This window comes from Simochromis diagramma, unplaced genomic scaffold, assembly GCF_900408965.1.
Source record: "Simochromis diagramma unplaced genomic scaffold, fSimDia1.1 OVJJ01000603.1, whole genome shotgun sequence".
NCBI lineage: Eukaryota > Metazoa > Chordata > Actinopteri > Cichliformes > Cichlidae > Simochromis > Simochromis diagramma.
In genome coordinates, this window is record NW_024387414.1 from 13,918,078 (window position 1) to 13,936,032 (window position 17,955).

Genomic DNA, 17,955 nt, shown 5'->3' on the forward strand with positions numbered 1-17,955 from the left:
TTGCAAACGATATACAAAAGACCAGACTATAATTCATTGGCTTATTTACTTAGTTACTGGGAATTAAATCGTGTTTTTAAATCCAACTGCTATATCAGTAGTGGGCATGTATGGTACGTAATGAGTGTTCATGGAGGCAGGAGATCTGTTAACATTAAAATGATCATCCACTGAATTTTCTATAATTTAAAAAAAAAAATCTCTTTGCAGCCATCATGCATTCCCTCAGAGCTTGTGATCTCGTCCCACTGAAGCAGCCAAATCTGGCCAAATTACAGTCCAGGTAAGTTACTAAGAAATTTCCAACCAGTTTTGGAAATGACTGATTGCTGGACACCCAAGTGCCACCCACATTAAACAAGATGTCTAATTTAAGGCAACAGTGTCCCTTCAAAGTCTGGATTATTTGGGTGTTATCCCAATTCTGGGCTTTGGAAATTTACACAGCTAAACCCGGTTAAAAACAGGCAATGATTTGATTTACCGATCTAATACAGTACATTATTAGTTGGCTATATAGGCTGATCCAAATTTCCAAAGTGAGCTACTCTTTGTGACTTTAATCGCAGAGGATTTCTGAATTGTTTCTTGCAAATGTGCAATTGTGTAATCTCAGAATATATGACTATATAATCGCAGAATATATGACTATATAATCTCAGAACACATGACTGTATAATCACAGAACGTGTACCTATATAATTTCAAAATATATGACTGTATACTGTCAGAATATCCTTATCCCATAATTTGTAATGAATAATCTCCAAGTCATACAAGGATTTTAATCTCTTCTCCATTATTCTCCTAGTCTGGCTCCATATTGTATAATATTACCCTCACTTGTCTCTTATCTGCCTCCCATCCCATCGATTGTTCTCCTTTCTCCATCTGTTCCACTTTTATTCCTCCCTTTCTCTCTCCTCCCACTCGCCGGACGTTAGCAGCGCCTCACAGGCTCCAATCACTCGTCGTCAGCCATGTTGTTGGTGTGACACACCGAGCTGTCAGCAACAGGTTCTCTTGAGCAGAAACGTTAACAAACTTAACATATCTCCTGAAAACGGTAGCTCTCCGCGGATACTAAACTTTGAGAGCGTGTGTGGGAAACCGTCCAGAAGTGGTGGCTCGTCATTTGCGGCCTCTCAAAAGCTCAGAAGTTGATGTTTTTGAACCGTAGCGGTGAGAGAGGTAGGCAAGCGAAACTGCTTATCTAAGCATGACCGTAAGTTTGATGTTCTCATAATAATCCCTTTATAGACTCCCTGTTGACTTTTCGATATTTTTTAATGACTTTTCCGTGTTCGTGTTTCCTTGTGTACCTTGTTTAATTTGAAAATATGAAAGGGAAAAAGTGTTCTTTAAAGAGGTGATGCTTCACCGTGGGTGCCAGACAACCTGGGACCGTCAGAGTTGGGTTAGCTTGCTAAGTTGTGTGTTTTCATTAAATGTTTTGTTTGTGGACAATCAGATGAGGAGTGTTTGTTGGCGCTTATTTTATGGCGAAAGTGTATCTGGGAGGTTTGTGAGAGCTGATTTGCAGGAAAGTCTCCTAAATTCCTTTTGGTTCAAACTAGTTGAGCAGGTTGCAGGCAGGTCTCAGTGACTGGTGACAAGTGATCAGGGAATGCGACTCTTTCGGTTTATCTAGAGACACATAAACAGAGATGAAGGTTGTAAATGACGTTACCGTCCCCAAGTGGAAATGTTTGTGTGAATTATTGGCCTGCTCGGTCTCAGTTGTGCAAAGTGACCTAATTAGTGAAAGCCGAGGCCCACACAAATATATTTAATGAAAGAATTCAAAATATATTTCTTGTGTTAATTCCAACTCAATAGCTGACAGGGTTACTTCACCATATTTATTATAGGCTACTGTAGATTGGTGCTGCTGCACACAATCGTTCTTCCCTGCGAAATAATCTCTGTTTTTACAATTAATTAAGACCATGAACAGTGAGCTGGGGGGGGGGAGAAGCTAACTGAAATAGTATTGGGATTGTAGAAAACTATTATCCACACATCTATGCATTTTCTGAATTGCTTATCCAATTCAGGATCGTGGGGGTTCTTGTTCTGGAGCATGTCCCAGCTGTAATAAGATCAGGGGTGGGGTGCACCCTGGACAGGTCGCCGGTCTACCACAGGGCTAACATTAACACCTACAGCCAGCTTACAATCAACAATTAACCTAACATACAAGTCCTTGGGCTGTGAGAGAAAACCCAGGCAGAAGGGTCCCAAGCCTGGAGGGTAATCCCATTCCTTCTTGCTGGGAAGTGCTAATCACTGCACTACTATGCCGCTCACTAATAATAATAATTATTAAAAATTAAAATATAATGAGGGAAAATTCTTTTAGTTTTTATAAGTCTGGTCAAACTGGGTCAACAAAACTTAAACCAGGAGGTATTCGTGCATATGATCAACTATAACTAAAGTGAAGGTAATAAAAACTTAACTGAAATAAGGGAACACAATGTGGAAAGTAACTGAACTGAAATAAAAATTAATCTGGAAACATGATAAAATCTACAAATAATATGAACTACTGTGAGTGATGATTGCAAATAAGTTTAATTAAAAAACTTGGGGGAAAATGCAGGATAACATATTGCAGCATTTATCTTTCTAACTTGGCAGGATGTTGTTTAAAAACCACATCAGCACAAAAAATTATCATCATTTGCTCCGGTGCTGTCTATTTCAGTGCAAATATTTTGTTATTGCATAACACTGATAAGTTGAGAGATAGTTCTTTTAGCTTTTTTTTTTTTTTTTAAGAGTCTTTTACCCGAAGGCCAGCCTTATTAGAGAGTTGCTTGGAAAACAAATAAGTGACAGAGATTTAGAGAAAATGCTTGAAAGGTCTGGAATGAAGTGCATGCTGAGTGTATCTGCTGTTCTTTTCTTTTGAGAAAAGCAATATTCCACCAGTGTAGCGTTTATCCTACCAGCACTGGGTAGTCATTTTGTTCCCCTAAATTGACAGGAAAATGCACAAATGTCTCTCTAATAAGGTAACAAAGACTTATGGCCTTTAATATATGTGGGCACATCATGTTTGCGTACATCATCACCTACCAGAGTTCTGTTTTAGGCTATTAAAACCCTGAAATCATGCAAAATATTAAAGTGGTTAACATGCTGAGTTACTACAGGGAGGAGTCTTACCAAGCTGCAGCTCTTTGTGTCCAATCCTAACTTGATGCTTGTCATTTTAATACTGGACACTAAGCAGCAGCCACCTACCGTTTTCCTCATCCAACTTCCATTTATTATATAAATATTGGTCCGACATTAACTTGTCAGTCAAACCAGACTCGCAGTCTTTTTTTAAGTTGGCAGTGGTGAAGCATTGCCATGTTCCCACTGAGCCACATGCACAAGCCAAACAACAAATTTAGAAGTGTACGTTCTCCAGCCCTGTCATATTCAGATAGATGGACAAATCAAGGTGAGTCAAACCCAGGCTAAAAGAGGGAGAGGTGTGCCATGCCTCTTAAGAAAACAAAATCTGGCATTGCAAACATAGTTAATCAAACCCAATCTGAAACGCTGCAGGTTTGCTTTGCAGCCCTGAGTGTGGTAGATGGGTGTTTACTGCAGAGCGGGTGGATGCTGAAATATCACTTTAATAAAACGACCCGTTAGTTGTCTCTGTATTGTGGGAAGGAATTGAAAATACACATTAAAAACAGCTGAAGAGAAAGCTTGGGTAATTTTACTGTACACAAAGGCAGACACAGAGGGGAAGAAAGGGTGTCATCGGGCAGAAACAGAACTGTGGATGGAGTTGATGTCATTGGTGTGAGGTCAGCGAGAGAGGCGGCAGAAAATCAATCATTCCTTAGAACGGCATTCACGCAGTGTTTGTCTCTGAAAAGAGCAGTGATGATGACAGGACTGGCAGGGTGCAGTTTTACATGCAAAGTTATGAGAGTTGGTGAGAAAGTTGGGGGGGGGGGGGGGGGTTGCTCAAGAGATGGTCACGAATGAGGAACTTGAGCAAGGAGAATATGTTTCTGTTCTCAGTCTCATCCCTATCCCTGACAGTGTTACGTCATGTTTGTTATTTCTTGATTGACTCTAAGCAAGGGTGGAATGGCAGTGAGGTACACAGTAGCACAAAGCAAAAGGTATAAACAGACAGGAAGAAAGGCACATAAGGTTCAAAGTGTCTACTGAAGAAGCTAAGGTCAGAAACAGTCATGCCATTTATCCAACAGGTTCCACTGTTGTGTATGCTAACTGATAGACAAGCAGGTCCACAGCAGAACTCCAAAGAGCAAATTGATATGCATATAAACACAAAAACTCTTGATTGTAGTTTGTAAAGAAAAGCTCTTTCCACAATGGAATTTAGACTGTTATGGTCGAAGAAAAATAAGATCTAATGTCCCACTGTTCATTTTGATTCTTTTTTTCAGTATACAGTGGTTATGTGGTGTTATGGACATCAGTGTTACTGTTTTGCTGGCTGTTAGCAAGTATACTACTGTGTTTCACCACCTCTCCACCATTGTGAAAGAGCTGTTTCATGAACTGCAGGTTGGGACACTGTGAGTCACATGTCTATTTATGTACCGAACTATGACAAAAGCAATGGCTATTGCATGTGTGTTCACACCAAGATGAGTGGACACATAAGGCAGACTTATGTGTTTTGCTACCCAGGGGTTTATCATATTTTCCACTTCTCAGAATTCTAGTTATACAGACAAGCTGTATAACAGCTGTTCTTTTTTGGGTTGTTTTATTTTTAAATCCAGAACTACACAAGGTTTTTAAAAAATATTGTTCATGCACACACTGTAACTCAAAAACAGCATCACACACAAATAGAGCTAGAATTAGGAGGAAGTCAAAGTGTTGAGCATAGGAACATCAGTAGCTTGGATTCTTGCTGTTATTCAGATTTGAAGACATGCATTGCGGTTGCTGCTCTATTGTCATTACAGAGAGCTTCTGTTCACTACTACTATAGTGCATTCAGAGGTTTTTAGACATTCAAGTTTTTATTTCAGTTTTTTTACAGAACTATGTACATTACGCCACACTTATTGTAAACTTTGGTAAATCAATGAAAATATCAAATTTTCTTTTTCATTTATATGTTGATTATAGCAGCAGTAACAGCCTCAGTCCTTTGTGGGAATTATCACACATGTTTGACACACCTTTCTTTTGGACGTTTCTACGTTTTCTATTGTTTTTCAAACTCAACACAACTCATAAGGAGTGTTGGTCCACAGTAAATTCACAGTCTATCTGAGAGCTCTGTTGGGTTTGTGCCCAGATTGTGGCAGGGTCAGTTCAAGACTGTCAGTGGGGAGCCACCCTGTGTTTTCTTGGCAGGATCCTTAAGGTTGTTGTCTTGTTGAAAACCACAGATCCTGAGCGCCCAGTCTCTGCCTGGTGTCTCCTGCAAATGCTGTTGGGAACTGTGGCTTTATTTAAAAGTTCATATTTCAAACCATAGACAGTATAAAAGACCTACCAGGATGTCACCTTTTGAAGTTTTGTTTTGAAGCCTTGAGATGAACGTCAATAAAGGTAGTTGTTTTCCTAATAGACTTTTATAGGATTAGAAGTTTTTTGCAACTACAGCTATCGCCATCTGGTGGCCACTAGGTAAAATCCACATTTTTTTAGGGGCTTCTTATTTTTGTAACAAGGAAGCTATGTCCATCCTCTTTACGCTCTCTGAGTTAAATTCAACAAACATAAGTAGAATAATATATAGCTCATTTAACTTGTCACGGTTTCCATTGGATCTTCTTTTCTTTTAGTTTCACAAGACTTTTTTTCAGCTTTGCGAGTTTCTCTTGTTTGTCCGGTACTAAGCTCACCACCTTTCACAAATTGTATCTGCCTGCCTGTCTCCTAAATGTAGTTAGAGGTGCATTTTTCTGCTTTCGTATTTGATAACTATCAGCACATGGCTTCTAGGTGAGTTATTTCGCCTGCTTGCAGTAATGGCACATTCCAGCTACAAGGCAGCTGTCTCCTCGATAGAGCGATTCAGTTGTGTCAAAACAGTGCATCTAGCTTAGAATCTGTTTTTGCTTTTCCTTTTCCTACTTGTTTTTAGATGTTTTTAAAAGGTTCTGTATCACTGGTTAAGTATAGATGAGGTTAGTTTTTAAGTTAGGTGGAGCTCTGGTTGTTGATCTTCACTCTGATTTTACCTTCGGGGAGTCTATGCAAATGGTGGAGCAGAGGTATTCATTTAGCAGCACAAGGCTTCTACTGAGGCAGTGTGTGTTTATGTGGAGGGCGACTCCAGAAGGTATTTGCATGAAGTTTGCAAAGCTGACTCTGCCACTGAGGTCACTCCTTTGTGCTAGCCAAGTCCGACGTTCAGTCGGTCAGTTGGTCAGGCAGCCGCCCTGTGAGGAAAGTTAGACTGCTTGCTTACTGTGGAAACAGTAAACCTTAAAGCCAACAGTCTGCTGCTTTCTTTCACTTATTCATTCAGATTCCTGTAGTGTTGGGTTACCAGACATTAGATTCCATGACTTCAGTGTCAGTGGCTTTCAAATACCTCCATAAAGTAAGTACATTTCTTGAAAGGAACAACCAAACCTTCCATTGTCACTGCTGATGGCAATATAGAGAGTACAATGATATGCTCTAAATTCATTTAAAACTAGTATGATTGTATTTGATGCTCTCCATCTAAACAGCTAGGAAAATAGATGGGAGAAGCAGAGGAAAGAATGGATGATCAGAGATATCGAATAAGAGTATGGTCTGACTCGGGAAAGGAAGGAGAGAGGGAGAGTGACAGATGGCAGGCAGTAGATTAGCCCTCTCTTGTTATTCTCTGCCCTTGTAAGAGCGTCAGCCAGGCACTTTCTTTCTGTTTTTTTTCTCTCCCTCATTCATATTCTCATGTACAGGCTTCTTGTCACCAGATATGTCAGTAATCACCTATAAATGACTCTTTAATCTGGAATACTGTGTCAGTTTCAACCACAGCTCTCACGCTTATTTTTTAGGACATTAAAAGCTGCCTCTCTCTCGCCAAGATCTGTGATCACTTCCTGTCAACTGATGTTGATTAAGGAAATGCTTCTGTTCGTAGGTTAGGCAGGAAGTGCTGAGCGGAATGATTAGAATTTCTCTCCTGCTTTTCCTCCTCCACCTTCATCATGTGAATCTGAGCGGCCGATGGCAGTGTGATGATAACAGGGAAAGTTGTCATTCTAAAGATGCGAATATGAAATGAAAAGAGAAAATGTGAAGAAAAATAGTTGACGTACCAGTCGGACAGTTAAAGATTACGTCTGTATTCAGTGTTGCATTACTACTGTTATTAATGGTTCTATAAATAAGTTCACACGACATTCACAACTGTCTCATATCTAAACAATTCTGATTCTGTTGTGCATGTTGTAATGATCATTTAACAGGAAGAGTGCTACAGCAGCCACAGATAAGACCTATAACTATTTCTCCAACCCAGCATAAAGCTACTTACCGCCTTCTGTCAACAAGGAGTTCATATGTGATACATGAGACGGAGTCTGCTACATTTACCCTGTTATTTACATTACAATCAACCCCTGTGCACTGTCCCTATATAATAATATTTTAGTCTGGACCAAAGTACTGGGACAGACCTGCCTGATCACACAATCACATGCAATTACTTGAAACTTATAAACCCCAACCTTCAAGAAGAAGCTGAGCCTCCTACTACATAAAACAGGTTTATGCAACAATAGGCCAATTCCCACACTTTGTTTGCAAGTGCATGACTCAACAAGAGCGATAGAGAGAGAAAGAGTCATAGTCACTGCTAACAGGAAGGCAGGTTTAAAGTCATTAAGAGTATTGGTTTGTTGCTTTAGTGTAGTAGCTTGTCTTTACTCATTTTCAACAGTTGAATGTTGAGCTACAACTTTACTCTAGATGGACATATTGTAATCTTATCTATAGCTACAAATTGTGGACAAAGACTGAAAGTGTATAAGCAGCAAAACAACATCTGGGCTTAGTCTTAAAGGGCGTTCACACAGGAAACAGTGTGCTTGTTGAGCGTTGGTTTGTTGCTGAATATTGGTAACCAGTGGAGTTCGTTTTGTGGTTGTCTAGGTAAAGCTCGAAGGCAGGACTGGGTCATTTTCCCCAGGGGTCACACAAGAAGCTCGCACCATTGTAGAGGATAAACTCATTCCTGGTGGATATTAACTTTAAAAATTAATTACCCACCCCTGTGCTAAGGTGTCTTTCACTGTTGTATTTCAACTAATGCTATTCTTTGATTAGACTGTTGCCTTCATGACCTGGACCCACATAAGCTTTAGAAAATAGAGAGCTGGAAATATCCTAACAGGATTGATTCTTGTATTGTGAAACTTACAGATTTTTCAAGAGTCTACAAAAACCTTTCTTCTATTGCTCTTAGGAAAAAAATGTAAATGGTTGTAAGTTTAACATCTGCTATAATTAAGTAGTCCTATCATGGACTGCAGTTGAACAAAAACTTTGTGTCTATAATAATAACTTGATGGTGTTTGCATCACACTGGGGAATAAACATGAACAAAGCATAACATCGGTACATCAAACGTGGGCAGTTTTTTGAAGAAGTGGTGTCTGTTTAACACCAAAGGGCTGTAGATCCTTTGTTCAGTCTACATTAGCTGATCAAACAGAACTGAACAGGGGTTTGTATTCCTGGACACAGTAAATGTTAATAAGTGCGTGTCGGTTTAGCTTTAGTAGTAGCATGGATTGCACTCTGGCCGCTACGACGTCAGTGTTGATAGTACTGAAAAAAGTCCATGTGGTTGAAAAGATTTGGGATGCGGCCAAAGTGAACAGGAGAAGCCCTGTTTGACTCTGCTGACCGACCAGAATCGCTCTCTCTCTCTCTGCCTGGTCTGTCTCTGTACCTCTCTCTGCCTTTTTATCTCCCTGCTCTCTATGACAGTACTGTCCTCTCTTAGCTACAGTATTGACTGATTACTGGACCGTGATTATGTGTGTTTTGCAGATGGCTGTGAACAGTAGCTGAGGACGTCACTGGGAGTTCTCCACCTGCGAAAATGAATGGTAAGATCACTGCGTTTTGTGTGTATAAAGGACAGTGTTAAATCTGTGTGGAGAATGAAAGAAAGAAAGAGGGGTGTGTGAATGTGGCTCTGCAGAGCTGCTGAGGCCAACATAAGGCTAGTTTTAGTGATAATTGCTGGGTTGTGTTTGGCCTACGTTTGTGTACATATTCTTGACCAGCTTCTTTATAGTTTGACACAGTTGTGCTAATTTTGAAGTCTGGTCCATATATTTTCTTTTCTTTCTTTCTTTTTTTTTTTTTAAACCCACCAGGTTTACTGATAGCTTCAGTGACAGGACTAAAGTACCCAGATTAGTATGTTTTTGGTGTTGGTGCAGTTTATATATGTTGTAGGGCTGTGCGATATGACCAAAAACTCATATCCCGATATAAGAATTCTATCGTCCCGATAACGATATAAATCACAAAAATGTAAAATTTTCTGTAAATTCTGTGAATCTCGGGCAGCTCGACTTGCGGGAAGTGTTTCCAGCTGCGCGTCATGTAGCTGGAGTCGAGTGTTTTAACAGATGCATAAAACTATACATTTTTAGACATAAGTTGTAACGGCCGCCGTTTTCTTTGTGAGTATTTATTACACAGCGTGCTGCGGGGAAAAGCCTGTTCTGACGTTTGAGTCTAAGGTTTATTTTTTAACACCTGGTGGCTCTTTTTTTACTTCTCATCCGTAAACACTCTGCATCTTTCACGTGATTCAGTTTATTTTGAAAAGTCTCAACAGGATCTTGAGCTTTATTGTGAAAGGTTTATGTGGAACATAAACAAGCGGACACGCGATGGTGTTACCGTCGTTGTTGCTAACCACAAGGCATAAAAACAGGCGGTTGTCCGTCTGTAGTGTCGTTATATTAAATATAAGAGAAAGAGAGAACTTTAAGAAATGAATATAGCCACTACAGTGACCATCAAAATGATGAAAAAATATTGCCGTAAACAGTTTATTTTGCAACACCACGAAACAAACGATAGCGTAAAATGAAACGATAGACGTTTTTATATCGTCATCCGATATATATCGTTATATCGAACAGCCCTAATATGTTGGTGTTGTTGATATATCGTGGAGTAAACAGCCTTGGTGAAGAGCAGTAAAAGTGTCTTGTTTTGCACTTAACAAAGTGAAAATTGAGCTTCATTATCACTTTGTCAATACTGGTGGATTCCCAGTGTCTGACTGCTGCTGAGGCTGACATCAGGGTACTCTTTATCTGTGTCAGTTGGTCTGTGTGTGTGCACCTGTCTTCCTGTTTCCTTTTTTTTTACGCCTGTGTAATCTTGTGAAGTGAACTGAATATCTGATAAATTAGCTGACATTAATTAGAAAAATTAAACCTGCTACTTCTTGGGGTCTATTTGCCTGGTATTATTTAATCTCACTGGCTATGACTGAAACTTTACATTTCCTTTCCCCCCTCAGGTGGTCTAAGTGTGTGGGCAATCTCCCCAGAGGAGAGGGACAAACATGATCAGATGTTTGACTCCCTCTCCCCAACGATGGGCTACGTCACAGGTACAGACATTTAAACATGCTGTTTGTCCATGATTCACACAGTGACTGGATGCTGGTTTTCAGAGTGCTATTTTATCATGATGAAACTGGAAATTGCAAATGGCTGTGACTCAGTTGGTATCCCTAATCCCCAGCCCCTCCCCATGCTGAAGTGTCCTGGTGCAAGACATTGAATACTAGGTTCCTTCAGATGGCATGCCAGTGCCTGTGTATGGAAGTAGAAAACATTGTAAAGCGCTTTGTAGCACCAATAAAGTTGAAAAGTGCTTTATTAATGAAAACATGTGGCCCGAGGACCAGAACCGGCCTGTGGGCCATCTCAGTTTGCCCTGCAACATCCTAAAAGGAAAAAAAAACAGGTTTATCTATGCAGTGCTAAACATTAAATAACTGGCAAGATGCATATAAATTTTGATGAAATATTTGGATGGAATTTTAGTGAGTGTCTAAACGAGGGTGGCCTGCTGGAGAAAATGTTACCCACCTGTGATTTACAGTAATAAACAGACACGTACAAATACAGACGCGACGAGGCACATGTAAATATAACCAATATAACATATGTATTAAAGTCCAGATAGTGATGTACAACCTCATACTTGTCAACTGACACTTTTTTGTTTTCTTCCCTCTCTGTCTTTTTATAGGAGACCAGGCAAAGAGGTTTTTCCTTCAGTCAGGGCTGCCTGCATCAGTGTTGGCTGATATATGGTGAGAGAAACACAGACTCACAGTGGATAAGATGCTGTGCTTGAGAAGATCTTCCTGAGAACCCATCACCGTTTCCTTGCTTATGTTTTGTGTTCTGTCTCCCAGGAGCCTGGCCGATATGAATAAAGATGGAAAGATGGACCGGCTGGAGTTTTCTGTTGCTATGAAGCTTATAAAGCTAAAACTTACGGGTACACCACTTCCCTCATCGCTTCCAATCATCATGAAGCAGCCTCCAGTGCGTGCTCCCACCATGAACAACCCCACCAACCCTGCCTATGGTACGATATTATTATTATATCGTACACTATAGCAGTGAATGTGAATTTGTTAGAAAATTAACATTTTACCATTTGCAAATATGTGGAGTTTTCCTTTAATGGACATGGCCCACAAAAACGGGAAAGAACGAGCTGCTATGGCTCCTAGGTAGAAGCGAAAATATGATTTTTTTTATATTTTTTTTTTTATTTTATTTTTTTAATGAAGATCCTCCATTCAAAGATTTTGGAGCACTTAGACTAATCTAAACTGTGTCTGACTGATTGTTTCCATGCATGCATTTAGTCACTGTGATCAAAAATGGTGTATCTAATTGTGTCATAGGAATTGGCTCTATGGTGCATGGAACAAACCTTGCCATGTTGACTCCTATGGCCGTGTCACCTATGACACCAATGACGGGCCTCAGCCCAATGGTTCCTTCATCATCAGGAATGAACCCACTAATGATGTCCACTGCCCCCACGCCCCTGGTTCCAACTATGGGAAATACCACAGTACCAAATGGCACCATGGGTCTCTTCCAGCCAATTTCTTCTGGAGGTTTGAATACTGGTATGTGTAATTCTCTTTTCCATTAATCAGTTAGCTGTCATTTTTGTCTTTTTCATCTTGTATCTGAGAGACTTCTAACAGGAAATCTATTAGGATATTATTAAATATGCTACACTTTAAATATTCCAGGTTATCATAGCGCTTTGTGTTATCTGATCAATGTTTATCATGCTAGTTGATCAGGTTGTCACGGCTGAAAACTAACTAAAGAAGCAAGTCCATGAAGCACCCTAAAGGAGAACTTTGTTCTGAAGATTTTCAAAGTTTTTCTGTTTTAAGAGAAGATTTTGTCCAACAACTTGAACAACTTTGGTTTTGTTTATTTTATTTTATTTTTTAAGATTAGTACATTTGGAAAAAAGTGTATTAAATATTCTGCCAGCTTTTGAACATGATAAACTTGCATTAGCTAATAGTGCGCAGGATTTGTATGCAAACTTCACCAGGATTGGAGTTTGGCCGCAGCAGCTTGGTAGTGCTTAAGTTTTGGAGTCCACTTAAAACTAGATCTAGATCCACAAATTTTGCATCACGTCGATGCTCTTAAGAAAATACCTCAAACTAATCAGAAACTAGATATCCTTTTGGTTGGGGGACTCGAATAATGCATGTTATGGAGGGAATGTTCATCTTTGTGTGTGATCTGTTAGACAGCTCTTGTTTGTCTTTTTGGTTATTGCTTTCTTGATGCTTATCAGCTGTTTGTTGTAGTATGAAAACTGCTGAGGAGAAATGCTGGCTGTTCTCTCATATTAAATACTGTATATTTGCTGACGATGAAGCAGTTCTGGGTATTTTAAGGGAAAACCAGGAAAATGGAATGGCTCCTGTCCTGTTTTGCAGAGTCAGGTTTCTGTCTCATCTCCATACAAATGGCCTCCCTGTCCTTGACAAGGTTACAACAGTGATCACAGTACATTAATATAAGGCTTCTGCCATTTAAGAAAACTGTAAAGACAGAACCCTCAACTTTTCCACCAAGTGAAAAAAAGAACATCACATTTTGTAATTGTGGTTAAGTGTGTGAATAACATTTTGTGCCCTATTGTTGAAATATGATTAACGCGTGTGTGTCTCTGCTTCAGGCCTACCTCTATCTGCGACCTCTTACGCCTCTCCGCTTGGACGCGCCTCTTCTCCTGCTGGTATAAACATGGCCCCAACACTGCTAGACCTGGGATCTGGCAGGTAAGACCTGCACATATACGCAAGCATGTCTGGGCAACCTCTGACTTGTTTACCTTGTCAGTTTCTTTTAGCCCTTTTCAATTAGTACCTGCTCATCTCGACTGGGTCTGTAGGGTTTCCATTAAGTGTTAGAACTCGGTTCTAGGTACTTTTTTAGTAACTACTCAACCAGGGTCCCAAGTGATCTGAGTCGACACGAAAAATGTGACAGCAACAGACAACATACTGCCTGCCACTGACTGCTGATTCAATGGTGTCAAAAGCGACTACTCACAAAAATCCACTCCGTGATGCATACAAATGACATTACAGGACTTCTGGCTGCATTGCTATATGTCAGAAAAATAAAATTTCAGAAATTGAGTTGAGTCAAGCTGAGTAGGTATTAATGGGAAAGGGCTATTATCTGTACAAACGTAAACATTTGGTGTATTGTTTTTCAGCTCCGGTTCTTCAACCCCATCTGTGATGTCCCCCATGAATGCTGTTCCCAGTGACTGGGCTGTGCCACATGCTTCCAGACTTAAATACAGACAGCAGTTCAACAGCTTGGATAAACAGATGATTGGATACCTCACTGGTATAATGCATTTATGTGTATGCTCACTGTATAGGTTATATAAAACCAAACTATTTATGGAATTTAGGTGTGGAGACAGTCACTGATGACTTCATTTTCCTCCCTCTTTTTTTCCTCTGTATCAACCTTTAGTTAGCTTTAAGTACTGGAGGCTATAGTAGCGGGTGTGTTCAGTCACAGTGTTTCTCAACACACACATGCACACAGTCAAGTATTTGTTTGTCCTTTTGTTCTGCAAACCTTGTAAAACCTGTTCTTATGAAAAAACAAAGATTTATTGAAATGACAATGAAGGTCAGATTTTTTTCCCAATTTTCTTAGTAATGCAACTTGACTGTTATTACGCAGTCTGTATGGTAACAAAATTACACAAAGGGCTTCTTTTATTCCTTCAAGTTTTGTGTCCTTGTAGACCTTTGTAAAAAGCTGAGTGTTTTCATGCTGTCACAGACTGTTTACCATCATCTGCTTTTTAGAATTTTGAAACTTTGTACAATGTCACTCTAGGAAAAATTGGTTATGGTGTTGCAACTGCTTCCTGTCGTCACCACACGTTATATGTAGATTAATTCATATATCATCAGCCACTGTACTATTTCACACACACCACTTCTTTCTTCTTCCACACCCCCACACCTCTGTGCTCCACAGCTCTGACATTTGTTCCTCTTCTTACCAGGTCTGCAGGTGAAGGGTGTGATGGAAAGTACGATGCTGACAAAAATACAACTGGCCTCCATCTGGTAGGATTATGTGTGTATTTTGGTGTGTCTGAACATGTCTTTTGATTACTACGGTCAGGTTTGGCAGCCAGAAGTACGAAAGGTCATTCAGTTGTAGCATTATCACAATACCGCTTTCATTATTAAGGAAGTAATTGTTTTTTGTTTTAAGAATGCTGTTCCCAGTATCTATTACTTGTTAAAATGGGTTAAAATTTCTGACAATAGATTTGCTGGGTTTTTTTCTTTGTTTTTCTTTTGTTCTACAATATTTTTTACGCAACTGAATACAGCAGGATTTATCAAATCAAATGGACATGTTTTCTACAGTTAGCTACTTAATGCTATAACTGTTAATTGTTTTTATTGAATTTGGTTGAGTTAGTTTTATATGATCATACATCTTGTGCTTCAACACCTAGTCTGGTTATGTCAGAGCAGCAAGTCCAATAGCTGTAATATTGATGTTGTAATTGTAAATATGAGGTCCAAATATTCCTGAGTAACAATATTTGTTTCCCATGAATATTATTCTGCTGAATTTAAGTATGATAAGTGTACATTATGTTTTACAAAAGTCCAACTTGCAAATTTCCTGCAGGAATTTAGCAGATGTGGATAAAGATGGCAAGCTACAAGCGGAGGAGTTTATTCTGGCAATGCACCTCGTGGATTTGGCAAAGAGCGGTCAACCACTGCCATTAACACTGCCAACTGAGCTGGTACCACCCTCACAGAGGTATGTGGACACACATGTTCTGCTTGACCAAAACCTCTCCAACATTCTCTATATATAAATGCTTGACGTAAGGTTTTTTGCACAAAACCTTGTTATTATGTGAGTGATGTTGCATGCTGTATTTTCAAAGAAACTGATTGAAATCTGTGTTGCAGGAGTGCCACGAATGGCCTCAGCTCTTCCCTGATTGATAACTTGGAAATTGAACCGCCACAGAAACCAAAAATGAACAGTCAGTACTACCAATAAACACAACCAACTCACACAGGCAGCAGCTTTTTTTAAACTGAGGGTTCATGTGCAGCCAGCAGCTATGGATCATGAATATTTATTTATTTTTTTTGCACACACTGAGAAATACTAATATAATGGGTGTAGTTTGAGTTTCCCCTCTTCTTGTTTTTCCGTAACTGCATTTCACATGTAAACCATCTCAGCTTTAACCCTCTTTTTTTCTCTCTCTGTTTCCTTGGTTCACTACTATGGACTTCAAATAAGATGAGTTACAAAACTTGCAGCTCATCTGTGTGTTTCCCATGTAGTGCATAGACTGACTACCAAAAATACAAAAGAAAATGATGCACAGATTAAAATGATCTTATCATAAATATGAGAGAAGCTGTGCATAGTAAAATGGAAACAGTCGGTCAAACTCTAGTAATAAGTCTGAGTCTTTAAAGAACAGCATCTGGAATGTGGTGCACGTATTGGTGACTTAGGCTACAAGTAGCAGCTGGAATGTTTGGACGTTGTTAAATGCTAATCCTCCAAATCTTATAAAAATCATTCACAATTTTTTTTTTTTTTTTTTTTAAGACATGATCTCAAATAAATAATCAGTATTTAGTCACATACATGTTCACAATTCTTTTCTTAATGTTACATGAAAAGTACGGTGATCAGTCATGTCTTCCTACTTTATTTTCAGTATCATTTGAAGATAAATTCAAAGCAAACTTGGAACGAGGGAATGCGGAGTTGGAGAAAAGACGACAGGCCCTACTGGAGGCTGAGAGGAGGGAGCAGGAGCGGCGTGCTCAGAAAGAGAAAGAAGAGCGAGAGAAGAGAGAGAAGGAGGCTCGGGAGGCTGAGGAGAGAAGGAGGAAAGAGGAGGAGAGGAGGCTCGAGCTCCAAAGAGAGCTGGAGAGACAGAAAGAGGAAGAACGGCAGAGGGAGATAGGAGAGAAAAGAGGTGAGGTGAATGTCTCTGAATGAGTTGGTGTGTTCGCAGTGATGCGTGGTGTACTTACTTCTGTGTGTCCGTTTATTCTAGGCTGCACAGCGGGAGCTCGAGCGTCAGAGAAAAGAGGAGTGGGAGAGGAGGAGGAAAGGAGAGCTCCAGTTAAAGAAGGAACAGGAGCAGGATGAAATCACCAAACTGAAAGCTAAGAAGAGGAGCCTGGAGTTGGAGTTGGAGGCAGTGGTGAGTGCTGAAGAGACATTTCAGTCAAACATAGAGCAAAAATACTTTGTCTACATGTTGTGGAGGTTTTTTAAGCTGAGGGTTTATCTCATCTCTGTTCTTCTGTCTCTACCTCTTTTAGGGTGACAAGCACCGTCAGATCTCGGACCGCCTGCGTGACTTTCAGAACAAGAAAAAACTTCAGAAGACTGAGCTTGATCTTAACAATCAAAGGAAGGAGGCACGCCAGCAGGATATTAACAATCTGCAGAAACAAATTGAGGTCTGTGCTTTTTTTCTTCCCCATTTTTTTTCTGAGATCATTTCTGAGTTTCATTCAGTTCCTTGTGTATTTCTATAATATTCTAATATTATGACATTTAGTACTGAAAGTAGCAAGGATAGTTGTTTAGTAGTTTACCTATGTATATGAGTATTGCTTTATTGAGAGGGTGTGTGTCTGTTAATCTTTTTTTGAAACTCCGCCCCCCTCCAGTGATGCATTTTTTTTTTCTTTTCTTTTCTTTTTCTTTTTTTATCCATTAGGAGTTCCAGAGAAAGTTGTCCCACTTGACTCCGGAGCAGAAAAGACTGACTGAAAAGCTGAAAAATATGTCTCTGAATAACCTGCCTGGTTAGTAGTGAAAAATTAACATGCCAAGCTTTGGACCATCAATCATAGAAAAATGGAAAATAAAATGAAAAGAATACCTCTTATATGGCAAATTGACTCATTTTAATTATCACGGTTTTCATTATACTTGTTGTAATTATAATTACTTAATACATGCAACCAGAAGAAGTTAATGCAAACAATTTATGGATTGTTGTCTGATAGATGTACCACCAGTTACCGCAGTGACTGTATTTTATCTGCTTGTAGCATCGACAGTGTCCACCCTAAAAGTGAGCATGACGGAGAAAAAAGGGACGTGTATGAAACTGCGAGAACAGCTTGAAGTTCTGGAGAAAGAGACGGCTGCCAAACTAGCAGAAATGGACCAGTATAACAAAGACATGCAGGTAGGAATCTGTCACTACTTCAGTCTGCTTATTGGCCAGATGCGTGTGGGGCAGCAGCAACACAGTAAATACAGGTAGAAGGTGCTGTGTTCTCGGCTTGTGGCTAATAAACTAAGCAAGCCCTTAGTTTATTTTACAGCTAGTAGGTACAGTTTG

The 17,955-nt window shown here is 39.7% G+C and overlaps 1 protein-coding gene across 1 annotated transcript in view; it reads left to right on the forward strand.

Moving 5' to 3' along the window:
- Positions 1-933: 933 nt before the first annotated feature.
- Positions 934-17,955, forward strand: part of itsn2b (intersectin 2b) — a 34,763-nt gene continuing 17,741 nt past the window's right edge. The window contains exons 1-16 of the mRNA XM_040012171.1: positions 934-1,191; positions 9,007-9,065; positions 10,505-10,597; positions 11,245-11,308; positions 11,414-11,589; positions 11,915-12,145; positions 13,231-13,333; positions 13,777-13,913; positions 14,593-14,656; positions 15,237-15,374; positions 15,530-15,606; positions 16,303-16,571; positions 16,648-16,797; positions 16,919-17,059; positions 17,323-17,410; positions 17,660-17,799. Of these exons, the coding sequence (XP_039868105.1) occupies positions 9,059-9,065; positions 10,505-10,597; positions 11,245-11,308; positions 11,414-11,589; positions 11,915-12,145; positions 13,231-13,333; positions 13,777-13,913; positions 14,593-14,656; positions 15,237-15,374; positions 15,530-15,606; positions 16,303-16,571; positions 16,648-16,797; positions 16,919-17,059; positions 17,323-17,410; positions 17,660-17,799 (1,878 nt within the window). The 5' untranslated portion in view covers positions 934-1,191; positions 9,007-9,058. The remainder of the gene's footprint in view (positions 1,192-9,006; positions 9,066-10,504; positions 10,598-11,244; positions 11,309-11,413; positions 11,590-11,914; positions 12,146-13,230; positions 13,334-13,776; positions 13,914-14,592; positions 14,657-15,236; positions 15,375-15,529; positions 15,607-16,302; positions 16,572-16,647; positions 16,798-16,918; positions 17,060-17,322; positions 17,411-17,659; positions 17,800-17,955) is intronic.